The 20,870-nt window shown below is 44.4% G+C and overlaps 1 protein-coding gene across 3 annotated transcripts in view; it reads left to right on the top strand.

Annotated features, from left to right (window-relative positions):
* Positions 1 to 13,831, top strand: part of taok3a (TAO kinase 3a) — a 105,296-nt gene extending 91,465 nt beyond the window's left edge. For 2 of the 3 annotated variants that reach the window (XM_024418227.2, XM_024418228.2), the window contains exons 15-21: positions 3,552 to 3,788; positions 4,196 to 4,324; positions 8,032 to 8,235; positions 9,229 to 9,468; positions 9,882 to 10,094; positions 10,587 to 10,769; positions 12,313 to 13,831. In XM_024418227.2, coding sequence (XP_024273995.1) covers positions 3,552 to 3,788; positions 4,196 to 4,324; positions 8,032 to 8,235; positions 9,229 to 9,468; positions 9,882 to 10,094; positions 10,587 to 10,769; positions 12,313 to 12,474 — 1,368 coding nt within the window. In that variant the 3' untranslated portion in view covers positions 12,475 to 13,831. Of the gene's footprint in view, positions 1 to 2,369; positions 2,774 to 3,551; positions 3,789 to 4,195; positions 4,325 to 8,031; positions 8,236 to 9,228; positions 9,469 to 9,881; positions 10,095 to 10,586; positions 10,770 to 12,312 lie in introns of those variants that run through there. The other variant, XM_024418229.2, reaches the window with a different exon arrangement.
* The last annotated feature ends 7,039 nt before the right edge of the window (positions 13,832 to 20,870 follow it).

Raw genomic sequence — 20,870 nt, 5'->3', positions numbered from 1 at the left:
CGTTTGCCTTCACCTCCTCTTCCCCTCCCTCCCTCTCTTCTCTCCTGTACTTTTCCCCTCACTAATATCAGTCTCATACCCCCTCTATGGTTGGGGGGGGGCAGGCAGTATGGAGTAATATTACCATCCTTGCCTTTCTCTTTCTCTCGCCCTCTCCATGTCTGTTGTCATGGTTACAGGGCTCCAGTAAGCAGCTATCTAGAGTGGTAATGGTGTCTAAGGTCTGTCTACCACTGGTTTTAATTGTGGTATTTGTTTCCTTCCGATCTCCTGGTTTCTGGACTAGCTATAGCACTGGGGGAACTGGGAGGAAACAGGGTTTCTGTGTGTCTATGTCCTTAACATGCCATGTGTTACAGAGCTTTACTGACTGATAGTGGAGTGTTTTCCACTGTTTTAGTGCTTTCTTTATCATTTGTCAATACGGATCCTTTCTTTGTTGTTGACTGTGTTCATCAGTTAATCTGAGTGAATTGGCTGTTTTAGTTCTTCTCCAAAAGAAGCAGGTTATAGTTGCATTCAGACAGCGTGTCGTCTGTTGCTGCTGCGGCGACTCGATGACATCATCTCTTTCTGGTTGGCGCGAGGCGAGCACACGGCCCCAGATGGACCCTGCACGGCTCCCGCTCAGACTGGAAAGAGCAGGTGGAGGGAGGAAGGGAGACAGGGAGAGGGGGAGGGAGGAAGGGAGACGGGGAGAAGGGGGGAGGGAGGATAAGCAACATATAATGACAAAGAAAAAGGGAGGGAGAAGAGATGAGCGGATGGGATGAACAGAAAAGAGGAGAGAGAGACAGGCAGACAGACGGACAAGAGAGACAGATGGAGAGCGAGGGAGAAAGACTGAAGAAGAAAGGAAGCGGGAGAGAGGAGAGACCGACAGACAGACAAATGGACAAGAGAGCGAGTCAAGTAGGCAGAGAGGAATGAGACTGAAGGCAAGCTAGAAAGTGAGAAAAAGCGGGAGAGGAGAGTGTGGTGTGCTCTGTCTGGTCTCACTGAATGAAGTGTTAGATGGCGGTTAAGAGGAGAGAGCAATGGGGGGGATGGAGAGGGAAAGAGAAGAGAGGGATAGTGAGCCCCATCTGGAGGAGAGAGGGATGAATGGGGTTATTACAGGTCAGCCAGACTGGGGAGACTGAGAGATGTTAATATAACATAGCATGTATTAACACTTTTTATGCCCATCTGAGATCTGTATATGTTTTGGTTTAGTCCACATATACAGTACTTTAGTTTGTTTATTTACATTGGAATATTATGGCTCAATTATATAGACAATGCTGACAGTTTCAATCCAACCATGCTTTGCTAAATGTTGCACATGTCAGTTACGTTTGGGTGTTGCACCAGTCATACACTAACAAGAGTTTAGATATGGGCAAAGGAAGGCCTTTTGTCGACCGGAACGTTGGTTGGCAGTTTGAAGACTGATGAATCTCAAAGGTTTTGGTTCTAAGTAACAGTCCCCTGTTTAGGATGTCAGTCTATCTAGTGGTCTTCTATAGGGACAGAGACCGAGAGGGATCTAGAGAGAGGAGGAGTGAGAGAAAAAGAGAGGGGGGGGGTCCTCTCTATGGGGACAGACAGAGAGAGAGAGGAGGAGCAAGGTCCTCTCTATGGGGACAGACGGAGATGTAGAGGCCCCAAGCTTATCCACAGGAAGAGAGGACTACTGTCTGACGGGGGCATTCTGAGGCCGCTGTTTCTTCTCTTCATCCTGATCACTTCACCATATGTCACTTAAGTTCTGTTTCCCCTATCCACTCCTCAAACACTCTTTGGCCTTTATTTATTTTTACAAAATTCTAAAAACCTGTTTTTGCTCTGTCATTATGGGGTATTGTGTGTAGATTGATGAGAAAAGGGCTGTAAACGTAACAAAGTGGGAAAAGTATAGGTCTAAATACTTTCCGAATGTTAACACAGAATAAACACAAAATAAATCAAACTTTACACACAAGACCCCCTTGATTAATCAGGTCATTGACTTAGTGGCTGACCTGACAAACAAATAAAACAAACAAATAAACCAACCAAAAGGTCCTTCCACCATTGTGTCCCAATGTCTTAATAGCCTTTGACCTGGAAGTGTTCCCTCTGGAGCGTGATTCCCTCCTTTGAGCCAGGCTGTGTGAATGGCGGTCACATGACGTGACTTGGCCCTTGGTGGCAGCGTGGCAGAAAGCAAGTGACTAGGATTGGCTCTGCATTACAGTAGGGGTATTGATTCAGATAGATTAGGAGGGGATCTCCCTCTTTCTCACCCTCTCTCCCTCTCCTTTTCTCAGCCCCCCCTCTCTGTCTTCGTTTCTGACAACACTTCTCCTCACCCTCTCTCTCGCCCTCCTCTCCCTCTCTCAATGAGGCTTTCATGTGACCCACCTGCTGAACGAGCGCCGCTCGGCCCCCAAAGAGCCCCCTCTGTTCTGCCTTCCCATGGAGCCCGCTCCCTCTCCCTCCCTCATTCACAGTTCACACGCCTGCCCCTGTGTTGCTGCCCCTGTGTAGCTGCCCCTGTGTAGCCCACAGCCGCCGTGTTTGTCCAACGTCGTTTGTCTAAACGTAAACCAACCAGCGCAGTTCTTGCCGATTTGTTGCTGGGTTGGGTAAAGCTGAGCTGAGGGGTTTGGGTGTAGGAAATGCCACACAGGGTTTCTGGATGCTTGCACGGTTGTTGAACATGAACGTCGCCATGATGCTTGGCCTTAAGAAGATGAGTTATGAGAAGATGAACGACTACTATGGGGACCTGGATAGTCCCTTTTGTCAGGTTTGGTTTGTTTGTCCTCAACTCTTTATATTGTTGTGATTTTGATTTACTTAGCTTAAGCCCTTGGCACCTATGAGGAATATAGGCCATTGACAAATGTCTTCCATCTCACTCGGTTTTGGGCTAGTTTTTACAGGTTGCACCTGTTAGATTGTTGTGAGGCGGGTAATAATGCAGTGGTCAAGAGCATTGGTGTTGGTTGGCTTTGTACTGTATAGGGGGATTGATCAGTCGGCAGGGCTGTGTTATAAGCTAAGCGGTCGGTGTGACTTCGTTAAAGCCTCTCAAACCTCTTTAACCAGCTCTGTCGTATTGAGTGTTTACAATGTACATATTTGACTGCCAGTTTAAGATGTTTTTTGTTGCGTTGTCCTGTTTCTTACAGTATTAACTCCATGCTCTCTAGCTTGGTGTTGCTTTGATGTTTCCCAATGTTGATCCGGGCTTTGGTAATGCATCCAATGTTGTTTGCAGTTAGATGTCACTTCATTCATGGTTCACATTACATCTTAGTCCACTCATAAGGTAAATCTATGCTGAGTAACCAGTTAGAATGAAATCAAATCTGCATGAACAGGGAACTCCTAAACCTTGAAGACCAAATGTGGAGGTTCTCCTAGCGTAGCATGGTATACCTGCTAGGGCTCCGTTCCAGTGTCCCCACTAGTGGTTGCCTGCATACCATCCATTTCCTGTATACCACTCCTGGCTGTACACCTTCACTCTTGACCTCTGATCTCTGCCCTCATTGGCCTCACTGAACCTTTCCTTTCGCCAGGTGACCAAGCAGATCCATGAGCATGAGCAAGAGAATGAGCTGCGGGAGCAGATGTCGGGGTATAAACGTATGAGACGGCAGCACCAGAAGCAGCTGATAGCTCTGGAAAACAAGCTGAAGGCTGAGATGGATGAACACAGACTGAAGCTGCAGAAGGAGGTGGAGACCCAGGCCAACAATGCCTACATAGAGCTGGAGAAACTGGCTAAGAGACACACCGTCCACTGTGACAAAGAGGTACGTTTGGTTGGGGGGGGTCCAGGGAGGGGAGTGGTTGGGGGTCCTGACCTAGAATCTGGCCTGTCCTAGAGAAGTGCCATGCCGTCCTCACAGAAACGGTGTCTGGGGAGGGGGTGTTAACCTTCTTACTTTGGGGAGAGGGCAACTCACTCATGTTATGGGTTGGGCATTGCTGCCACCCAATGTCGAGTAGAAGTTAAAAAGCTAACTAGGTCATCTGTAACTCTGCAGACTAGGCTAACATCCATGATCCAGCATGCCCTCCTTGTCATACAAGAACACCTGGAGGAATATAAGCCATAACAACATTAGGCATGTGTTTTCTCGCTCTGTTCCTCTCTCCCATATGAGGCCCCTTCACAGCTAACTAACATCTCTGCCCCTGCCATCTTATCTCCCCTCAGATGAAGACGACGTCAGCAGACGAGAAGAAGTTCCAGCAGCAGATAGTGGCCCAGCAGAAGAAGGAACTCACCACCTTCCTAGATAACCAGAAGAAGCAGTACAAGCTCTGCAAGGAGAAGATTAAAGAGGTCCGCAACGCTATGTTTGTTTATGTCCTCTAGCCAGCCCCTGTTTCCTGCCTCTAGCTGTGTGTCTGTTTGTGTCCGCTAGCTAGTACTGGACCCCCTCTTCCCCTGCCTCTTGTATAGTATGACTGATCTCAGCACCCTGAATCACAACAAACTATAGAATGATACATTTGGTACGCTGTGTTTTGTGCTGGATGGAATCAGCCCTCCTCCAAATACATACATATATACACACACAAACCTGCAAATACACAAACATACACAAGTACAGTATTTCCGTCATGCCTTTTACTGAGAAGGAGCTGAGTTTGGGCCTCCCGAGTGGCCCAGCGGTCTAAGGCACTGTATCACAGTGCTAGAGGTGTCACTACAGATTCGGGTACGATCCCGGACTGTGTCACAGCCGGCCGCGACCGGGAAACTCATGAGGCAGCGGGTCAGGGGAGGGTTTGGCCGGCCGGGATGCCCTTGTCCCATCGTGCTCTAGCGACTCCTGTGGTGGGCCGGGCGCATGCATGCTGACACGGTCGCCAGTTGGGCAGTGTTTTCTCCGACACAGCTGGCTTCCGTTTAAAAAATTTTTATTTTAACTTTATTTCACCTTTATTTAATCAGCTAGACCAGTTGAGAACAAGTTCTCATGTACAACTGCGACCTGGCCAAGATAAAGCAAAGCAGTGAGACAAAAAACAACAACACAGAGTTACACATGGGATGAACAAAAGTACAGTCAATAACACAATAGAAAAATCTATATACAGTGTTTAAAAATGGAGTAAGGAGGTAAGGCAATTAATAGGCCATAGTAGCGAAGTAATTACAATTTAGCAAATTAACACTGAAGTGATAGATGAGCAGATGATGATGTGCAAGTAGAAATACTGGTGTGCAAAAAGTAAATAAAAACAATATGGGGATGAGGTAGGTAGTTTGGTGGGCTATTTACAGCTGCAGAGATCGGTAAGCTGCTCAGATAGCTGATGCTTAAATTTAAGCGAGCAGTGTGTCAAGAAGCAGAGTGGCTTGGCAGGGTCGTGTTTCGGAGGACACACAGCTCTCGACCTTTGCCTCTGCCGAGTCTGTACGAGAGTTGCATCAATGGGACAAGACTGTAACTACTACTTGGATATCACGAAATTGGGGAGGAAAAGGCCGTTTAAAAAAAAGGGGGGAAGAAGACCTTAGTCACCCCTCCTACTCACTACGCGCGCACACACACAAGTTGTGTTTTTGTTTATAAGAACATTGACACACTATTTCTCAAAACTGGAGCCATTGTTGTGGATTGTTAGATACATCATGTTTCGTTTAGTGACAGGAACTAGGCCATCTCCGTTAGCAGGCATTGTTGGCCTGGACTGATGTATATCCTAACAAACTGTAGGTAGAGATGAGTCATTCCACACAGAAAGATCAGGGATCTAATACACTTAACAAAGTGTTTTAGCTTGAGAGTGTATTAAGACATGGATTCCCTATATAGTGCACTACTTTTCACCGGAGTCCAAAAGTAGTGCAATAAAAATGTAATAGGGTACAATTTGGGATACAACAATGGATTTATCATAACATCCATGAAACCGAATGGGGACAGACACTAATTGTAGCAGTGCAGGATAGTGAGGGGAGGATGGCTCATAGTAATGGCTGGAATGGGATCAATGGAATGGTGTCAACCATTGGAAACCACATGTTTGACACCATTCCATTGACTCCATTCATCCTACCCTCAGCAACCTCCACTGATCTGCAGGGATCAAAAACTGAATTTCTGTGATGCAGCCTGAGTCCGAATATGGTGACAGAGGGACTTCTGGCTTCTCCGACAGCTACTGATAATTTATTTTACTCTGTTTTCTATTTTACTCTGTTTTCTACACTACTATACATTTAGATAGTTCACCCCAAAATTTAAAATATGTCTGTATTTACACCTCAGAAGTGTTTGAGTGAGTGTGTCTATAATTCCCACTATTTATTGCTGTCTTTTTGCCTGAAATACATTCTTAGATAATGAGATGACCTGCTGCACACCTGACCATTAGTCCAAATAAAGATGTAGGAACAAAGTACAGTGCTGTGAAAAAGTATTTGCCCCCTTTCTGATTTACTCTATTTTTGCATAGTTTTGATACTGAATGTTGAATTTGATACTGAATGCAACCAAAACCAAATATTAGATAAAGAGAACCTGAGTTGACAAATGGCAAAACATATTTATACTTAAAAAAATATATTTGTATTTATTAAATTAACATAGTTATGCAACACTCAAGTCCCCTGTGTGAAAAATGAATTGCCTCCTTACGCTCAATAACTGGTTGTGCCACCTGTAGCTGCAATGACTGCAACCACCTGCTTCCTGTAGTTGTTGATTAGTCTCTCACATTGCTATGGAGGAATTTTGGCCCACTGCATTGAATCAGAGACATTTGTGGGATTTCAAGCATGAACTGCTCATTTCAAGTACTGCCACAACATCTCAACTGGGATTAGGTCTGGACTTTAACTAGGTAATTCCAAAACGGTTACTTTTTAGCTATTTTGATGTAGACTTGATTGTGTGTTTTGTATCATTGTCTTGCTGCATGACCCGGCTGTGCTTCAGCTCACAGACGGATGGCCTGACATTCTCCTGTAGAATTCTCTGATACAGAGCAGAAAGGATGGTTCTTTCTATTAAGGCAAGTCGTCCAGGTCCTGAGGCAGCAAAGCATTCCCAAACTATCACACTACCACCACCACCATGCTGTTAGCCATTTTGATGCAGACTTGATTGTGTGTTTTGGATCATTGGTCCTATTATAACTGGCGAAAACCAAACACTACATTCCACAATAAAAACCTCATACCAATGGTCAAGCATGGTGGTGGTAGTGTGACGGTTTGGGGATGCTTTGCTGCCTCAGGACATGGATGACTTGCCTTAATAGAAAGAACCATCCTTTCTGCTCTGTCAGATAATTATTTTTATTTTTTCATGTATTTTTTATTTAACTAGGCAAGTCAGTCAAGAACAAATTCTTGTTTACAATGACGGCTTACCCCAGCCATACCCAGACAACGCTGGGCCAATTGTGTACTGCCTGAATTCGAACCAGATACTGCAGTGATGCCTCTTGCACTGAGATGCAGTGTCTTAGACTACAGGAGAATGTCAGGCCATCCGTCTGTGAGCTGAAGCTGAAGCGCAGCTGGGTCATGCAGCAAGACAATGATCCAAAACACACAATCTCGTCTACACGAAAATGGCTAAAAAGCAACAAATTTGAAGTTTTTGAAAGGCCTAGTCAAAGTTCAGACCTAATCCCAATTGAGATGATGTGGCAGGACTTGAAACGAGCAGTTCATTCTTGAAAACCCACAGCAGTTCTGCATGGAAGAGTGGGCGAAAATTCCTCCACAGCAACATGAGAGACTGATCAACAACTACAGGAAGAGTTTGGTTGGAGTCGTTGCAGCTAAAGGTGGCACAATTATTTATTGAGTGTAAGGGGCAATTACTTTTTCACACAGGGGTATTGGGTGTTATTAATAAATTAAATAAGTATGGCATTGTTGTGTTATTTGTTCATTCAGGTTCCCTTTATCTAATAATACGTTTTGGTTATCTGATAATATTCAGCATAAAAAAATATGAAAAAGTTGAGAAAATTGTGTATATATATTTATTAACCTTAATCTGTCTTCAATCTCCATCCCTTCAGGAGATGAACGAAGACCACCACACCCCTAAGAAGGAGAAGCAGGAGCGTTTGTCGAAGCACAAGGAGAACTTGCAGCACAGCCAGGCTGAGGAGGAGGCCCATCTCCTCGGCCAACAGAGAGTCTTCTATGACAGGAACTGTAGAGGCTTCAAACGCAAAGTCATGATCAAGAGGCATGAGTTTGAACAGGAGCAGATACGAGAGGTACAGTGTATAGGTGTACAGATAGATATTTCAAACGAGAGGCGAGGAGGAGTGGATGATGTGTGGAGAATCAGTGGGATGTGTGTTGTTTTTGGATGTACACACGTTTTAGTTCAAGTTCAGTCTGTAGTGATGTGCAGTGAACACTATTTAATCCAATAGGGATATGAATGTCACATGTCCAACTCCAACTGATTATCGATAACATTCACATGGTCAATGTTGTAACATGAAAAGCAATGTTGTTGCCAAATCGTAGACGTCTTTGACCAATACCAGTATTCCAATTGTTTTGTGAAAAACACAGAGAATGGGTTTTGCATCTCGTGGAAAGCAGATTAGAAAGTATAAGCAAGGCAACAATGCAGTAATCTCCTAATCTGCTCTGTAAATCAGGAGAGGGGGAGTAGGACAATATTAGGAGGTCTGAGACCTTATATGGGCATCCACCCGGAACCTAGGGACACATTGGATGATACCCTAAAGCTAGCCTGGTCCAAGATCTGCTTGTACTGTCTTGTCCACTCAGCACAAACAGCCCTGGGACCAGGCTACCAAAACCCAGCCAGCCCTGAAACTGCTCCTCTCATATGCTTGAAGGATAGAAATAAGGGAGATTTTTAGGAGTATTTGGATATAGTGTCTGTGTGTTATTGCCAATTGTATGGTGGCACTGTTGTGCTTGAGATGTTATTTACCTAGTGACATTGTCATAGCATAGTAGAACAATAGGAACCTTGAAAAAGCAGAAAACAAATGCACAAAGAATTGAAGTGTAGTCTTGTGTCTGCAATGTCCATAAGGGCAACACCACGTGACACTGATGCTCCAGTCCTTTCTCATACAAAAGCAAAGTTTGTGTCATGGATGACCATTATAATTCCCATCTCTTCCTCCCTCTCCTCTCCTCCCCTTCCCACTTTCTCTCTCCATTTATCCCTCCCTATCTCTCAATATCTCTCGCTCCCTCCCCCTCTCTCTCCCACTGATCAGGAGCTGAACAAGAAGAAGACCCAGAAGGAGATGGAGCATGCCATGCTGATCAGACACGATGAATCGACCCAGGAGCTGGAGTATCGTCAGCTGAAGACCCTTCAGAAGCTCCGCATGGACCTGATCCGCCTTCAGCACCAGACAGAACTGGAGAACCAGATAGAGTACAACAACCGCCGCGAGAGAGAGCTCCACCGCAAACACGTCCTGGAGCTACGGCAGCAGCCCAAGAACCTCAAGGTGCGGGTGAGGCCAGGAACAGATTGCAAATGCAACCCTGGGAATGTGATGGCTACATTGGTAGCTACATTAGGTGTTCTCCAGGATCAGGCTCTGATCTAACCAGGTAGCAGATTATATAGAGCAAGACACAGTGAAATAGCAGACCATTAACCTCAAGGTGAGGGTTAGGGGTGTGCAGCCAGTGCACTCAGTCCTGGAAAAGGGGAAATCCTAACTGTTGGATACAAAAGACTTAAATGTAACAAACCATTGCATTCATCAGAAGTTGAACCATATTACGACAGGCAAAGAACACACAGTAGAAACGGAATGTATTGGGTCAACAGGATGCCTCAAATCCATCTGTGTGTGTGCTTGTGTTTAACACTCTCCTCATTCACCTCACCTGTTCAAATCTCCATCTCCACCAGGCCATGGAGCTGCAGATTAAGAAGCAGTTCCAGGACACGTGTAAGGTCCAGACCAAGCAGTACAAGGCCCTGAGACACCACCAGATGGAGGTTACGCCCAAGAGCGAGCATAAGACGGTGCTCAAGGCCCTGAAGGAGGAGCAGACCAGGAAACTGGCCATCCTGGCTGAGCAGTACGAACAGAGCATCAACGAGATGATGGCATCGCAGGCGGTGAGTCGGCACAAAATGGAGAACGGGTGTTTTGATGACCGAGTTGGGATTACTAACTATGTTTTTTTTGTAACTAAGAAAGTTCATATTTGATCATTTCCTTTGACAATCTCAAAGAACTAATTCATATAAATGTCACAGATCTTATTAATTAATATCTGACATTAAGAATAGTTCCATATGGGAATGAAATAATCTTAGGCCCCAAGACATAGGAGATTTAGGTCGTTGTAGGCGTTTGTAACCCTCTTTGCTTCTCTTATTCCCATCACTCGTCCGGTCTCTTCTTCTATTTCCTTTTCTCCTCACTTCTTCCTCTCTTTTCTCTTCTCTTCACTGCCCCTCTCCCTTCATCTCTTTCACCACTCTTATTCTATTCTCTCTCCCACCCTCTTTCCTCCCCCTCCCCTCCCCCTGTGTTTCCTTTTCTCTCACTCTCTCTTTATTCCCCCTTTCCTCTGTTGGGTTCTTCTCTTTATTTCTCCCCGTCAGCTGCGTCTGGACGAGGCCCAGGAAGCCGAGTGCCAGGCTCTGAGGCAGCAGCTGCAGCAGGAGATGGAGCTGCTGAATGCCTACCAGAGTAAGATCAAGATGCAGACCGAGGCCCAGCACGACAGAGAGCAGCAGAAGCTGGAGCAGAAGGTTTCGCTGCGCAGAGCCCACCTCGAACAAAAGGTAGAGGTGTCGAGGGGGGAGTGACAGACTGATGTGGAGAGAGAGACAGACCTATACGGACGGGGACACACGCATACACACACACACAGAGCCCACCTAGAACAAAAGGTTGAGGGGTAAGGAGGAGCAAAAACAGGCACAGATACCCAGACAGATGCGCAGAATGCAGACACACAGATATACACACACATACTCACACTCATGCAGGCAGAGCCTTTGCAGAGCACAATGTGCTGGAAGCAGAATCAACATGCACCCACAGAGACAGACTTCACATTCATTTGACACACATTTCACTCTACTAATTTGTAACTGAGGCCCAGAAAATGTGTCATGCACTCAGTTTTGGTTGCAAAATCCTATCATGTTAGTGTTGTATTATTCTTACGACATACTCTATATTTGAATCCTACCCAGTGTGTTAAAAATGAATAATTGATTTATGATATTAGATGATGTAATATGGTCCTCCATAACAATAAGACTTTACTTACTATTGTATTAATTGAATCATTGAGTCATGCACTCCTTTCTGTGTTCTTCAGTCTGGTGTCACAACACCTTCTCTTTCACCTCTTCTCCCCACTCAATACTTCTTCTGTACACCGCTGTTGACAATTTACATCTGAACAGTGGATGCTGATGGCCTGGCATTGCATACATTCAAATCACTGTAGGCCACTTTATCAGTCAGAATAGATTTTTATTTTTTATTCTTGAAAAATATGTTTTTCCAAGGCAATGATGTCATCGCTATATCGCTCCTTGATAACAAAGGAACATGCAGCCCTGATCCAGTTTCTGTTGCCCAGGCAGTAGCCTACAGTAGTATCATTACAGTATTATGCAACCAGTGGTGGTGTGCCGCCATCTGGTGACTATCTGTTGCCCTGCAGGCTTTCTGGATCAGGTGACGTCATTGTTAACCCTATATCAGGGTTGTATTCATCAGGACACGCAACTGAAGATGTTTTAAATTGTTATGCAACGGAAAACAAAAATGTGCATTTCTTATTGGACCAGTTCAGGTGGTCCCTCCCTGTTTCAGTTTGTCTTTTTCCATTTGGTTCCTAATGAACACACCCCAGACTTATATGCTTCCAGAGAAGTGCTCACTGCTGATTTCGATCCACTGTCTAGATAGCGTGTCTCAGGGGCCAGATGTAATCTGTATCTAGAGGCTTTATGGAATGGAATCAATATGTACCAAATGCTGAAAATGAAAGATGAACAGAAAATATTTATTGATTTAAGATGCAGACAACGGCTGTAATGGATTGATTGACAGTAAATTGTGTCTGGCTCTACTCATGGCTAGTGCAGGCATATTTCTGTCTGTAGTTAGTTGACGGAGTGGTTACAGAATTATGCTGAATTTCAAATCAACGCTGACCCAAAAATCTAAGCTAAGCAAAAAACTGAAAAGGCCTGCACACACACTACAGTGGCCCTTGCACAGGTCGAACTCTGCAATACTCATACCTTACTGGTTCCAAATGCTCTTGCTTCCACTAGTTTAATTAACTAAGTTGTGGTTTTGTAGATTGAAGAGGAGCTGGCTTCCCTTCAGAAGGAGCGTACAGAGAGGATCAAGCACCTGCTGGATCGCCAGGAGAGAGAGATCGACACGTTCGACATGGAGAGCCTCCGACTGGGCTTTGGTAATCTGGGGGCCCTGGACCCCCCCAAGGATGACTACAGATGACTAGGTCAGCCCTGGTGACCTCGTCTTCGTCGTCTGGTGTGACGACCCTCCTGTTCCTCCTCAGCCTTGTGACCTGATGTGACCTGGTCTGGTTTTGGTTGGACCGGGCCTTTAGCTACTGATTCCCACACACACACAGCTACACACATGAATGTGTGTACACACACACACACCAGCCACATACAAACCAGCCCAGTGCCTGCGCTGGTCTATAGCCAACGGGCCCCCCTCTCTCGTGGTGTCCGTCACAAGATGACAAAAAAATGCTGGATAACTTCCGAGGTTGTCTTTGTTTTAAAGAATAACATTACATTGTCACAGTGTTCCTGTTTCTTGTGCAATGATGACACTTTTAGTGTAACTGAAAGTGGAAACCAGAGGAAGAGAATAAGAGGACAATAGGAGTGAATAGTATTGTGTTGCTCAATGATCATGCATTAGAGGTTAATAATTTGTTCAAGCTGTGCAAAATCCTAAAGCCGAAAAACTAAAAACAAACTGGTCCTCCTTCTGCAGCCTTATTGTCTTCTTGTCCCTGCTTCCAGTTCCTTCAACTCTTTTTGCTTTTTATATTCATCAGGTAATTTTTATGGAAAATTTAAAGCAATTTGATAGGTTGAGAACATTGTTTAAAGTCATAGTCTACGTAATGGTACAGTAAATAAATGTGAGTCCTCCTTTGGAGATAATTTGATTATTGACTTTGACATGAGACACTGAAGAGGGAGACTTGCAATGCACCCTGATACCACTGTATCATACTGATTCTCTGCACTGGCAGGTAAATGTGAATACCACATGATTGAGTCATGACACAATATTCCCTATGTCGTGCAGTACTTTTGGGGCTCTGGTTAGTGCACTATATAGTATATAAAATAGTGCGCTATGTAGGGAATAGGGTGTCATTCCAGACACAGACACATGTGAATCCCTACTCCCAGGTAGCACAAAGGGCTTTGTCGGGGCTTGGGGAGGGACATGTATTTTGTGTATAGAAGGATTTTTTTTTGGAGAGCTTTTACTTATTTTCGTATTGTACTATTTTAACTGTTACTCAAATCGATTTAAAATAATAATAATGACATTTTTCTCCTTCCTCTTCGTTCAGTATTTGAAAGTCGAATCAATCGGGCAATGGGTTTCTTGCTCTGACATTTCCAACTGAAATGAATCCTTATTTTTGCTGTAACCTCCACACTCTACAAGCTGTGTATTTTCTTATAAACCAGATGAGTAAAATAAATGCTTTATTATTGCATGCACTTTAATTTCGTTTTTCAGGATTAAGAGAGAGCATGAGTCTGTCATCCAAGCTTTTAATTATATTTGTAAATAAAGTGCTCATCACACAAAGGTTTGACCTCATTGGATGTTTATTTTATTTTAATATTTTCCTTATCCGCACATGGTAGAGAGACTCCTCACACTGCAATCTATGCTCCCATGTGGTTTATTACTATGGGTATTTAATAGATGATCATTTATTAGATCCGACTGGTTACAGTAGAGTATATGTTAAATCGATAAACAGCACCTCAATGCTCAAAGTGCAAGGCAGTAAATATGTATTTTTTTCACATATACTGTCAGCTGACATTGATTGATTGTCCTTTTACAGATACAGGTCAGCTTGGCCACATTCAAGGTCCACTACTGAATGCATTTTCTATTTTTGGAATTGTTCCATGGCTTGTGCAGGCTCAGGTTTAATTTTCAGGGGCACTTCGACACGTTCTCATATGAATTATCTGCAGCACCATTGCCAGTGTCTACAAAAAGGAATACCGATTCTATAGGGAGTAACTAATTCAAACTGTAAACACACTAGTAAATGAGAATGATTACAGAGACTAGAACACAACTCTAGATTGAGTTGTTTTATTGTGACTGATCATGGGGATAGTGAGATGAATTTTCAATGTGTCATAATGAGAAAATATAGGTCATTGCTCACCGTACACAATGGTAAAGTAAGCCAGTGGCACAAACAAACAAGGCTTAATTGTTGGGGTTTCTGTAGTTTAGCTACATAATGTGAATCCCACGATACTCACAAGTCAATTTATATTGCAGCCAATTTCAGGATACTCATGCATCTCACAAGACTGTTTATTTTTCCAGCCAGTTGTTCATGGAGTTTAGGGACATAGTCATCCTATTCTGGATGATAGCAGGTCCCAGCTACGGGAGTTCCCAGTCCGTATGTCTGTCGAAAGACTTGGATCTTGATCTTTCCAGGGTTGTCTTGAGGTTGGTGAGGACCGGCTCGGTGCAGAAGAGGCAGCCTGACTGCGCATAGACCAGACATACCTGTGTAGACATGGAGGACAGATGGACAGGACCAGAGATGTGACATGGTCAATGATGGATAGAGGGTGTTGGTATACTCTAAAAGGATTATGGGAGGAGTAAGTTACCCCCATACCATTTCAAAGCAGTTCTTTTCCTGAAAGAGGAAATGCAAGGACTGATTCCAGGGGGCTGCACACTGGATTTGGTTGCACAAAAACAACACAAGGTGGCAGACAGAGGCCTGACTTTTTCTTCAGTGGAGTTTATCTGAGGTTGGCATTCAATGTTATGGTGCATTACCGCCACCTACTGTACTGGAGTGTGGGCCAGAGAGGGAGGAACTAAATCCTACCTGCCAGCCCTGTTTCTCTTAAAAAATATATATTTGGGACTGTATCTAATGATGTTCTACTCAGTATGCTCTTTAAACTCAATTTCTATATCCCCTTCTCCCTTATACTGGATCTCATTCTCTCTTTCCCGCTCATATCCACACTGTATCAGTACATGCTCCACTTTCTCTGTTTCCTGCCAGAAATCATACATTCCTGTTGGACGCTTTCCTATCATATTTAATGTCGTATTCAACCGGCTGTGTCCCACACGTAGTCTTGTAAAGATGGCCTCCTCTCTTCTGTCTCTTCCTGCCATCCTCCCCTACCCATCCATTCCGGAATGGATGCCTGTCCTGGCTTAGTGTCTCTGTTCCACTTCTGCTGCCATCTCTGCATCACCACTGTCCATATCAGTCCTTTGGGCTCTGCCTTGCTCATTGAGACTTCAACATCCATCTCCCCACTACTAAGACAGAGACCGGACTGTCATATGGATTGCCTTTGTGCCAATCACATTACGGTTAGCTCTACAGTTAGAACCTTTGGCCAATCACAAGTGCTATCAATCTCTCTCACTTCACTGCACTTCAACAGCGCACTGCTTGACCCAAATTTGCCATTCTAGATTATTAGATTTATGACGCCACTCTTGCTGATAGGCTAGGGATAATGGCACTTTGTTCTTATAATGTATGTTTTTTTTATGACCAGATTGTATTATTATTTTTTGGGGAAAAAATCCCAGAGAGGGAGGGAGGTCCTATTTCCAACAATTATTGGTCATTGTCAGGAACGCCTATAATTATTCTCAGTAGTAGTTGTCTATCAGCCAGTCAATTAACTTAAGTAACCCTGCCTCATCGATCAGTGCGGTGTGTATTGGTGTCCCCCCACTGAGGCAGTGTTGCCAACTCCTCAGTAAGGAAAGTAGCTATTGGCTGTCCTAAAAGTCTCTGAATGATGTCATCACCTGATTTGCATAATTGGCCATATACATGTAATTGTGATGGTCGCTGAAGGAGAGAGGAATAACACAGTGGGAGAGATAAAAAAAGTGAGTAAAAAACACCCCAAATATGTTTATAACTACAAATCCATGTAGGAGCCTACAACAAGTCACGGTAAAACATGAACATTTTTAACCAATACATTTTTTGGTATGCAATCTACATTAACAATCTAAATGGACCAAAAAGAGAGAATAGAAAAAACTGTCAATGGCAATGTGAGAAAATTATGGTAACTAGTCTGGCCCTAATTCAGGTTAAAAAAAAAATGTTAATGTAAACCAGGGCGGGATCAGCCAGTGGCGGTTTCCCGCATGCGTGATTAATTTGCAGTTTGGGCGCAGAGGGGTGAACACCTCCTGCTCTGACTGCAGCTGGGAGGGACTGCTGCGCAAGGACTGGGCCGCCTGTGAGTGCTTTGGGACAGGGGTGGGGCCCAATGCAGCACCCGCTGCTCGTTGAGAAGAGTAAGAATGATACATGCTTTCACGTCAGTCTCCAAAAGTCTCCGAAAACACTAGAAAAAGTCACTAGATTTGTCGCTAGTCGGTTTTTAATTTTTTTTTTGTCGCTAGAGGGGTCTGAATACTCACTAAATATAGGGACAAAGTTGCTAAGTTGGCAACACTGCACTGAGGTATAGGTGTCACCTAGCTAGCTGGCAGCCTCCTTCTACAGTGGGGTTTTTCAGTGGTTGGCATCCAATGTTGGTGCATTAGCACCACCTATTGTGCTGGAGTGTGTGCCAGAGACAGCGTTAGCAACCTCAATGGCAGTGGGCACAGGTGAAGGACACTGTAGGGTACCGGTGCCTTAGCTAGCTACTCCCCTTGCCGTAACAGAACTGTGGGAAAGCAGTGCTGGGTGGGGGGGGTGCATTACCGCCAGCTACTGTGCTGGAGTATGGGCCAGAGACAGCATTAGCAGCCTCAATGGCAGTGGGCTCGGTATGTAGAAAGTGACACGAAGTGGGGATGGCATGTTGTTTTATCAGACATTGGCAGTAGAATGGCCTTACAGAATAGATCCATGAATTTCAACGTGGCACTGTCACCTTTCCAACAATGATCACAGTTCTGCGCTGCTAGAGCTGCCCCGGTCAACTGTAAGTGCTGTTATTGTAAAGTGGTAACGTCTAGGAGCAACAACGGCTCAATCTCGAAATGGTATGCCTCACAACCTCACAGAATGGGACTGCTGAAGCGAGTAAAAATCATTTGTCCTCGGTTACAACACTCACTACCACGTTCCAAACTGCCTCTGGAAGCAACATCAGCACAAAAACTGTTAGTCAGGAGCTTCACGAACTGGGTTTCCATGGCAGAGCAGCCACATATAAGCCTAAGATCACCATGCACATTGCCAAGCGTTGGTTGGAGTGGTGTAAAGCTCGCCACCATTGGACTCTGGAGCAGTGGAAACACGTTCTCTGGAGTGATGAATCATGCATCTGGCAGTCCGACCGATGAATCTGGGTTTGGTGGATGCCTGGATAACGCAACCTGCCCGAATGCAGAGTGCCAACTACAAAGCAGTAGTGGTGCATGGGTAAAATCACTGGGGAAGTCAACCCCCCCCTCCCCCACCTATGTGTTGTGTAATTGTGATGTTTGCTCTCTAAATCCTGTTAATTCATGCCTTGTGACTGTGATTTCCAGGTCAAAACTGATTTTTAGACATTTCTACAAAAATATAACATAACATTTACGTAAGAATTCAGACCCTGTACTTGTACTTTGTACCTTTGGCAGCGATTACAGCCTGGAGTCTTCTTGGATATGACGCTACAAGCTTGGCACACCTGTATGTTGGGAATTTCTCACATTCTTCTCTGCAGATCCTCTCAAGTTCTGTCAGGTTGGATGGGGAGCGTCGCTGCACATCTATTTTCAGGTCTCTCCAGAGATGTTTGATCGGGTTCAAGTCCAGACTCTGGCTCGGCCACTCAAGGACATTCAGAGACTTGTCCTGAAGCTACTCCTGCGTTGTCTTGACTGTGTGTTTAGGGTTGTTGTCCTGTTGGAAGGTGAACCTTCGCTCCCGGTCTGAAGTCCTGATTGCTCTGGAGCAGGTTTTCATCAAGGATCTCTCTGTCCTTTGCTCCGTTCATCTTTCCCTTGATCCTGACTAGTCTCCCAGTCCCTGCCAATGAAAAACATCCCCACAGCATGACGCTGCCACCATCACGCTTCACCATAGGGATGGTGCCAGGTTTCCTCCAGAAGTGACGCTTGGCATTCAGGTCAAAGAGTTCAATCTTGATTTTATCAGACCAGAGAATCTTGTATCTCAAGGCGTGAGTCCTTTGTGCCTTTTGGTAAACTCTAAGTGGGCTGTCAAATGCGTTTTACTGAGGTGTGGCATCAGTCTGGCCACTCTACCATAAAGGCCTGATTGATGGGGTACGGCAAAGATGGTTGCCCTTCTGGAAGGTTCTCCCATCTCCACAGAGGAACTCTGAAGCTCTGTCAGAGTGACCACCGGGTTCTTGGTCACATCCCTGACCAAGGCCCTTCTCCCCCAATTGCTCAGTTTGGCCGGGTGGCCAGCTCTAGGAAGAATCTTGGTGGTTCCAAACTTCTTCCATTTAAGAATGATGGAGGCCACTGTGTTCTTGGTGACCTTCAATAATGCAGAAATGTTTTGGTACCCTTTCCCAGATCTGTACCCCGACACAGTCCTGTCTCTGAGCTCTACGGACAATTCCTTTGACCTCATGACTTGGTTTTTACTCTGACATACACTGTCAATGGTGGGACCTTATATAGACAGGTGTGTGCCTTTCCAAATCGGTTCCAATCAATTTAATTTACCACAGGTGGACTCCAATCAAGTTGTAGAAACATCTCAAGGATGATCAATGGAGACAGGATGCACCTGAGCTCAATTTCATAAGTAAGGTATTTTTGTTTAAAGATGTTACTAAATTAGAAAACATGTCAAAACCTGTTTTCACTTTGTCATTATGGGGTATTGTGTATGGATTTTTTTGTTTGTTACCATTTTAGGATACGGCTATAATGTAACAATATGAAAAAAGTCAAGGAGTCTTAACACTTTCCGAATGCACTGTGAATATATACAGTTGAAGTCGGAAGTTTACATACACTTAGGTAGGAGTCATTAAATCTAGTTTTTCAACTGCTCCATAAATTGCTTGCTAACAAACTATAGTAATAATAAATAATTCTCTCTACTATTATTCTGACATTTCACATTCTTCAAAAAGGGGTGATCCTAACTGACCTAAGACAGGGGATTTTCAATAGGATTAAACTATTTTTTGGGTCTTCCTCTGACACCGCCTAGTATATAGGTCCTGGATGTCAGAAAGCTTGGCCCCAGTGATGTACTGGGTCGTACTCACTACCCTCTGTAGCGCCTTATGGTCGGATGCCGAGCAGTTGCCATAACCAGGTGGTGATTCAACAGGTCAGGATGCTCTCGATGGTGCAGCCGTATAACTTTTTGAGGATCTGGGGACCCATGCCAAATCTTTTCAGTTTCCTGAGGGGGAAAAGGTGTTGTCATGCATCTTGTGACGGCCCTGAATTCTTCTGAACTGTCTCAGTGCAGCTCCTTCCAATAGGGCGCTTTCCCTTTAATTCCCAATTAAATAGCCAGCATCAGCTGCGCAAAAGTGGGGTTGTGATGGAGACGTGAATGAGGACGTGTTCAACCCTCAGTTCCGTAGCTTCTCTATTCCGTTTGTTTTGTAGCCTAATAGAGTTTACCCAGGATCGGATCCACTCTTTGCGTCCGTGGACTACACCTCTCCGTTCTTCGTGGCCTTTCTCGCTGGAGATCTATTGGCGGATTGGATTGTCTGACTGACCGACTGACTACCACCTTTTTGTATACGGTATTTCATTTGTTTTGATGTATACTGTGATTTATGTAGTTAGTTGTAGTTGAGGACTTAGTAAGAGTTGATACGCTTTAAAGTTCTGTGGGAAAATAATTGTTATATTGATTGTATGTTTAATACTGGGTTTACGCTACTCGGAATGAACGGACAAACATTGCGTGACAAAAGTCACTTGAGTTCACTGAACTCCTTTACCGAGCTGGACTCTTTTTAGGCCCGAGGTACAGGACATTTCTGGAGGAACCAGAACTCATTGTGATATTATTATATGTGTGTAATCATTGTTGTTGCTAATACAACCCACGCAAAAGAATATAGTTGTTTTTGAAGTTCTTTCCAATGTTTTAAGGGTTTATGAAAAGTTTATTTCCATCCTGACTTTTACATAAGTCCTTTGTATTGGTGTAGACTTGACGGACCAGATGGGACTCATTCCCACCCAAACTAAAAGGAGAAACCAATGTTTTCTCTGGTAGGCACAACCTACCTGGCACCCCTATAAATAATAACCTCAAGTCAAAACCGTTACATAAAAAATGGCACTCCAGATGGGACAGCTCAACATTGAGAACTAACCAAAGCAAATCTTTTGTGTGGAATTAAAACAATGGATTCACCCCAAGATAATGTGCTCATCCATGTCATACCTGTCAATGGGAATACACAGGGCCATTCTGACCATCAAGCTGACAATGCAAATCTTAAAGTTAATGGAGTTGATTTGGGCCAGAGCCCTGGGAATCTGAATGCTCGGTCTGGACCACAGCCCACAGGAGGTCTAACCAGTTACTCACTTATTGACATGGATCTGTGTGGAAGTACTGAGCTAGCCCTCCCTCTGACACCCAACCTTCCTCCATTGTCTGGTTTATCTCCAGAGGTTGTAGTCCT

The sequence above is a fragment of the Oncorhynchus tshawytscha genome, linkage group LG04 (genome assembly GCF_018296145.1).
Source record: "Oncorhynchus tshawytscha isolate Ot180627B linkage group LG04, Otsh_v2.0, whole genome shotgun sequence".
Classification (NCBI taxonomy): Eukaryota; Metazoa; Chordata; class Actinopteri; order Salmoniformes; family Salmonidae; genus Oncorhynchus; species Oncorhynchus tshawytscha.
Note: the sequence above shows the minus strand (reverse complement) of the source record. Positions and strands in the feature narration are given on the sequence as shown.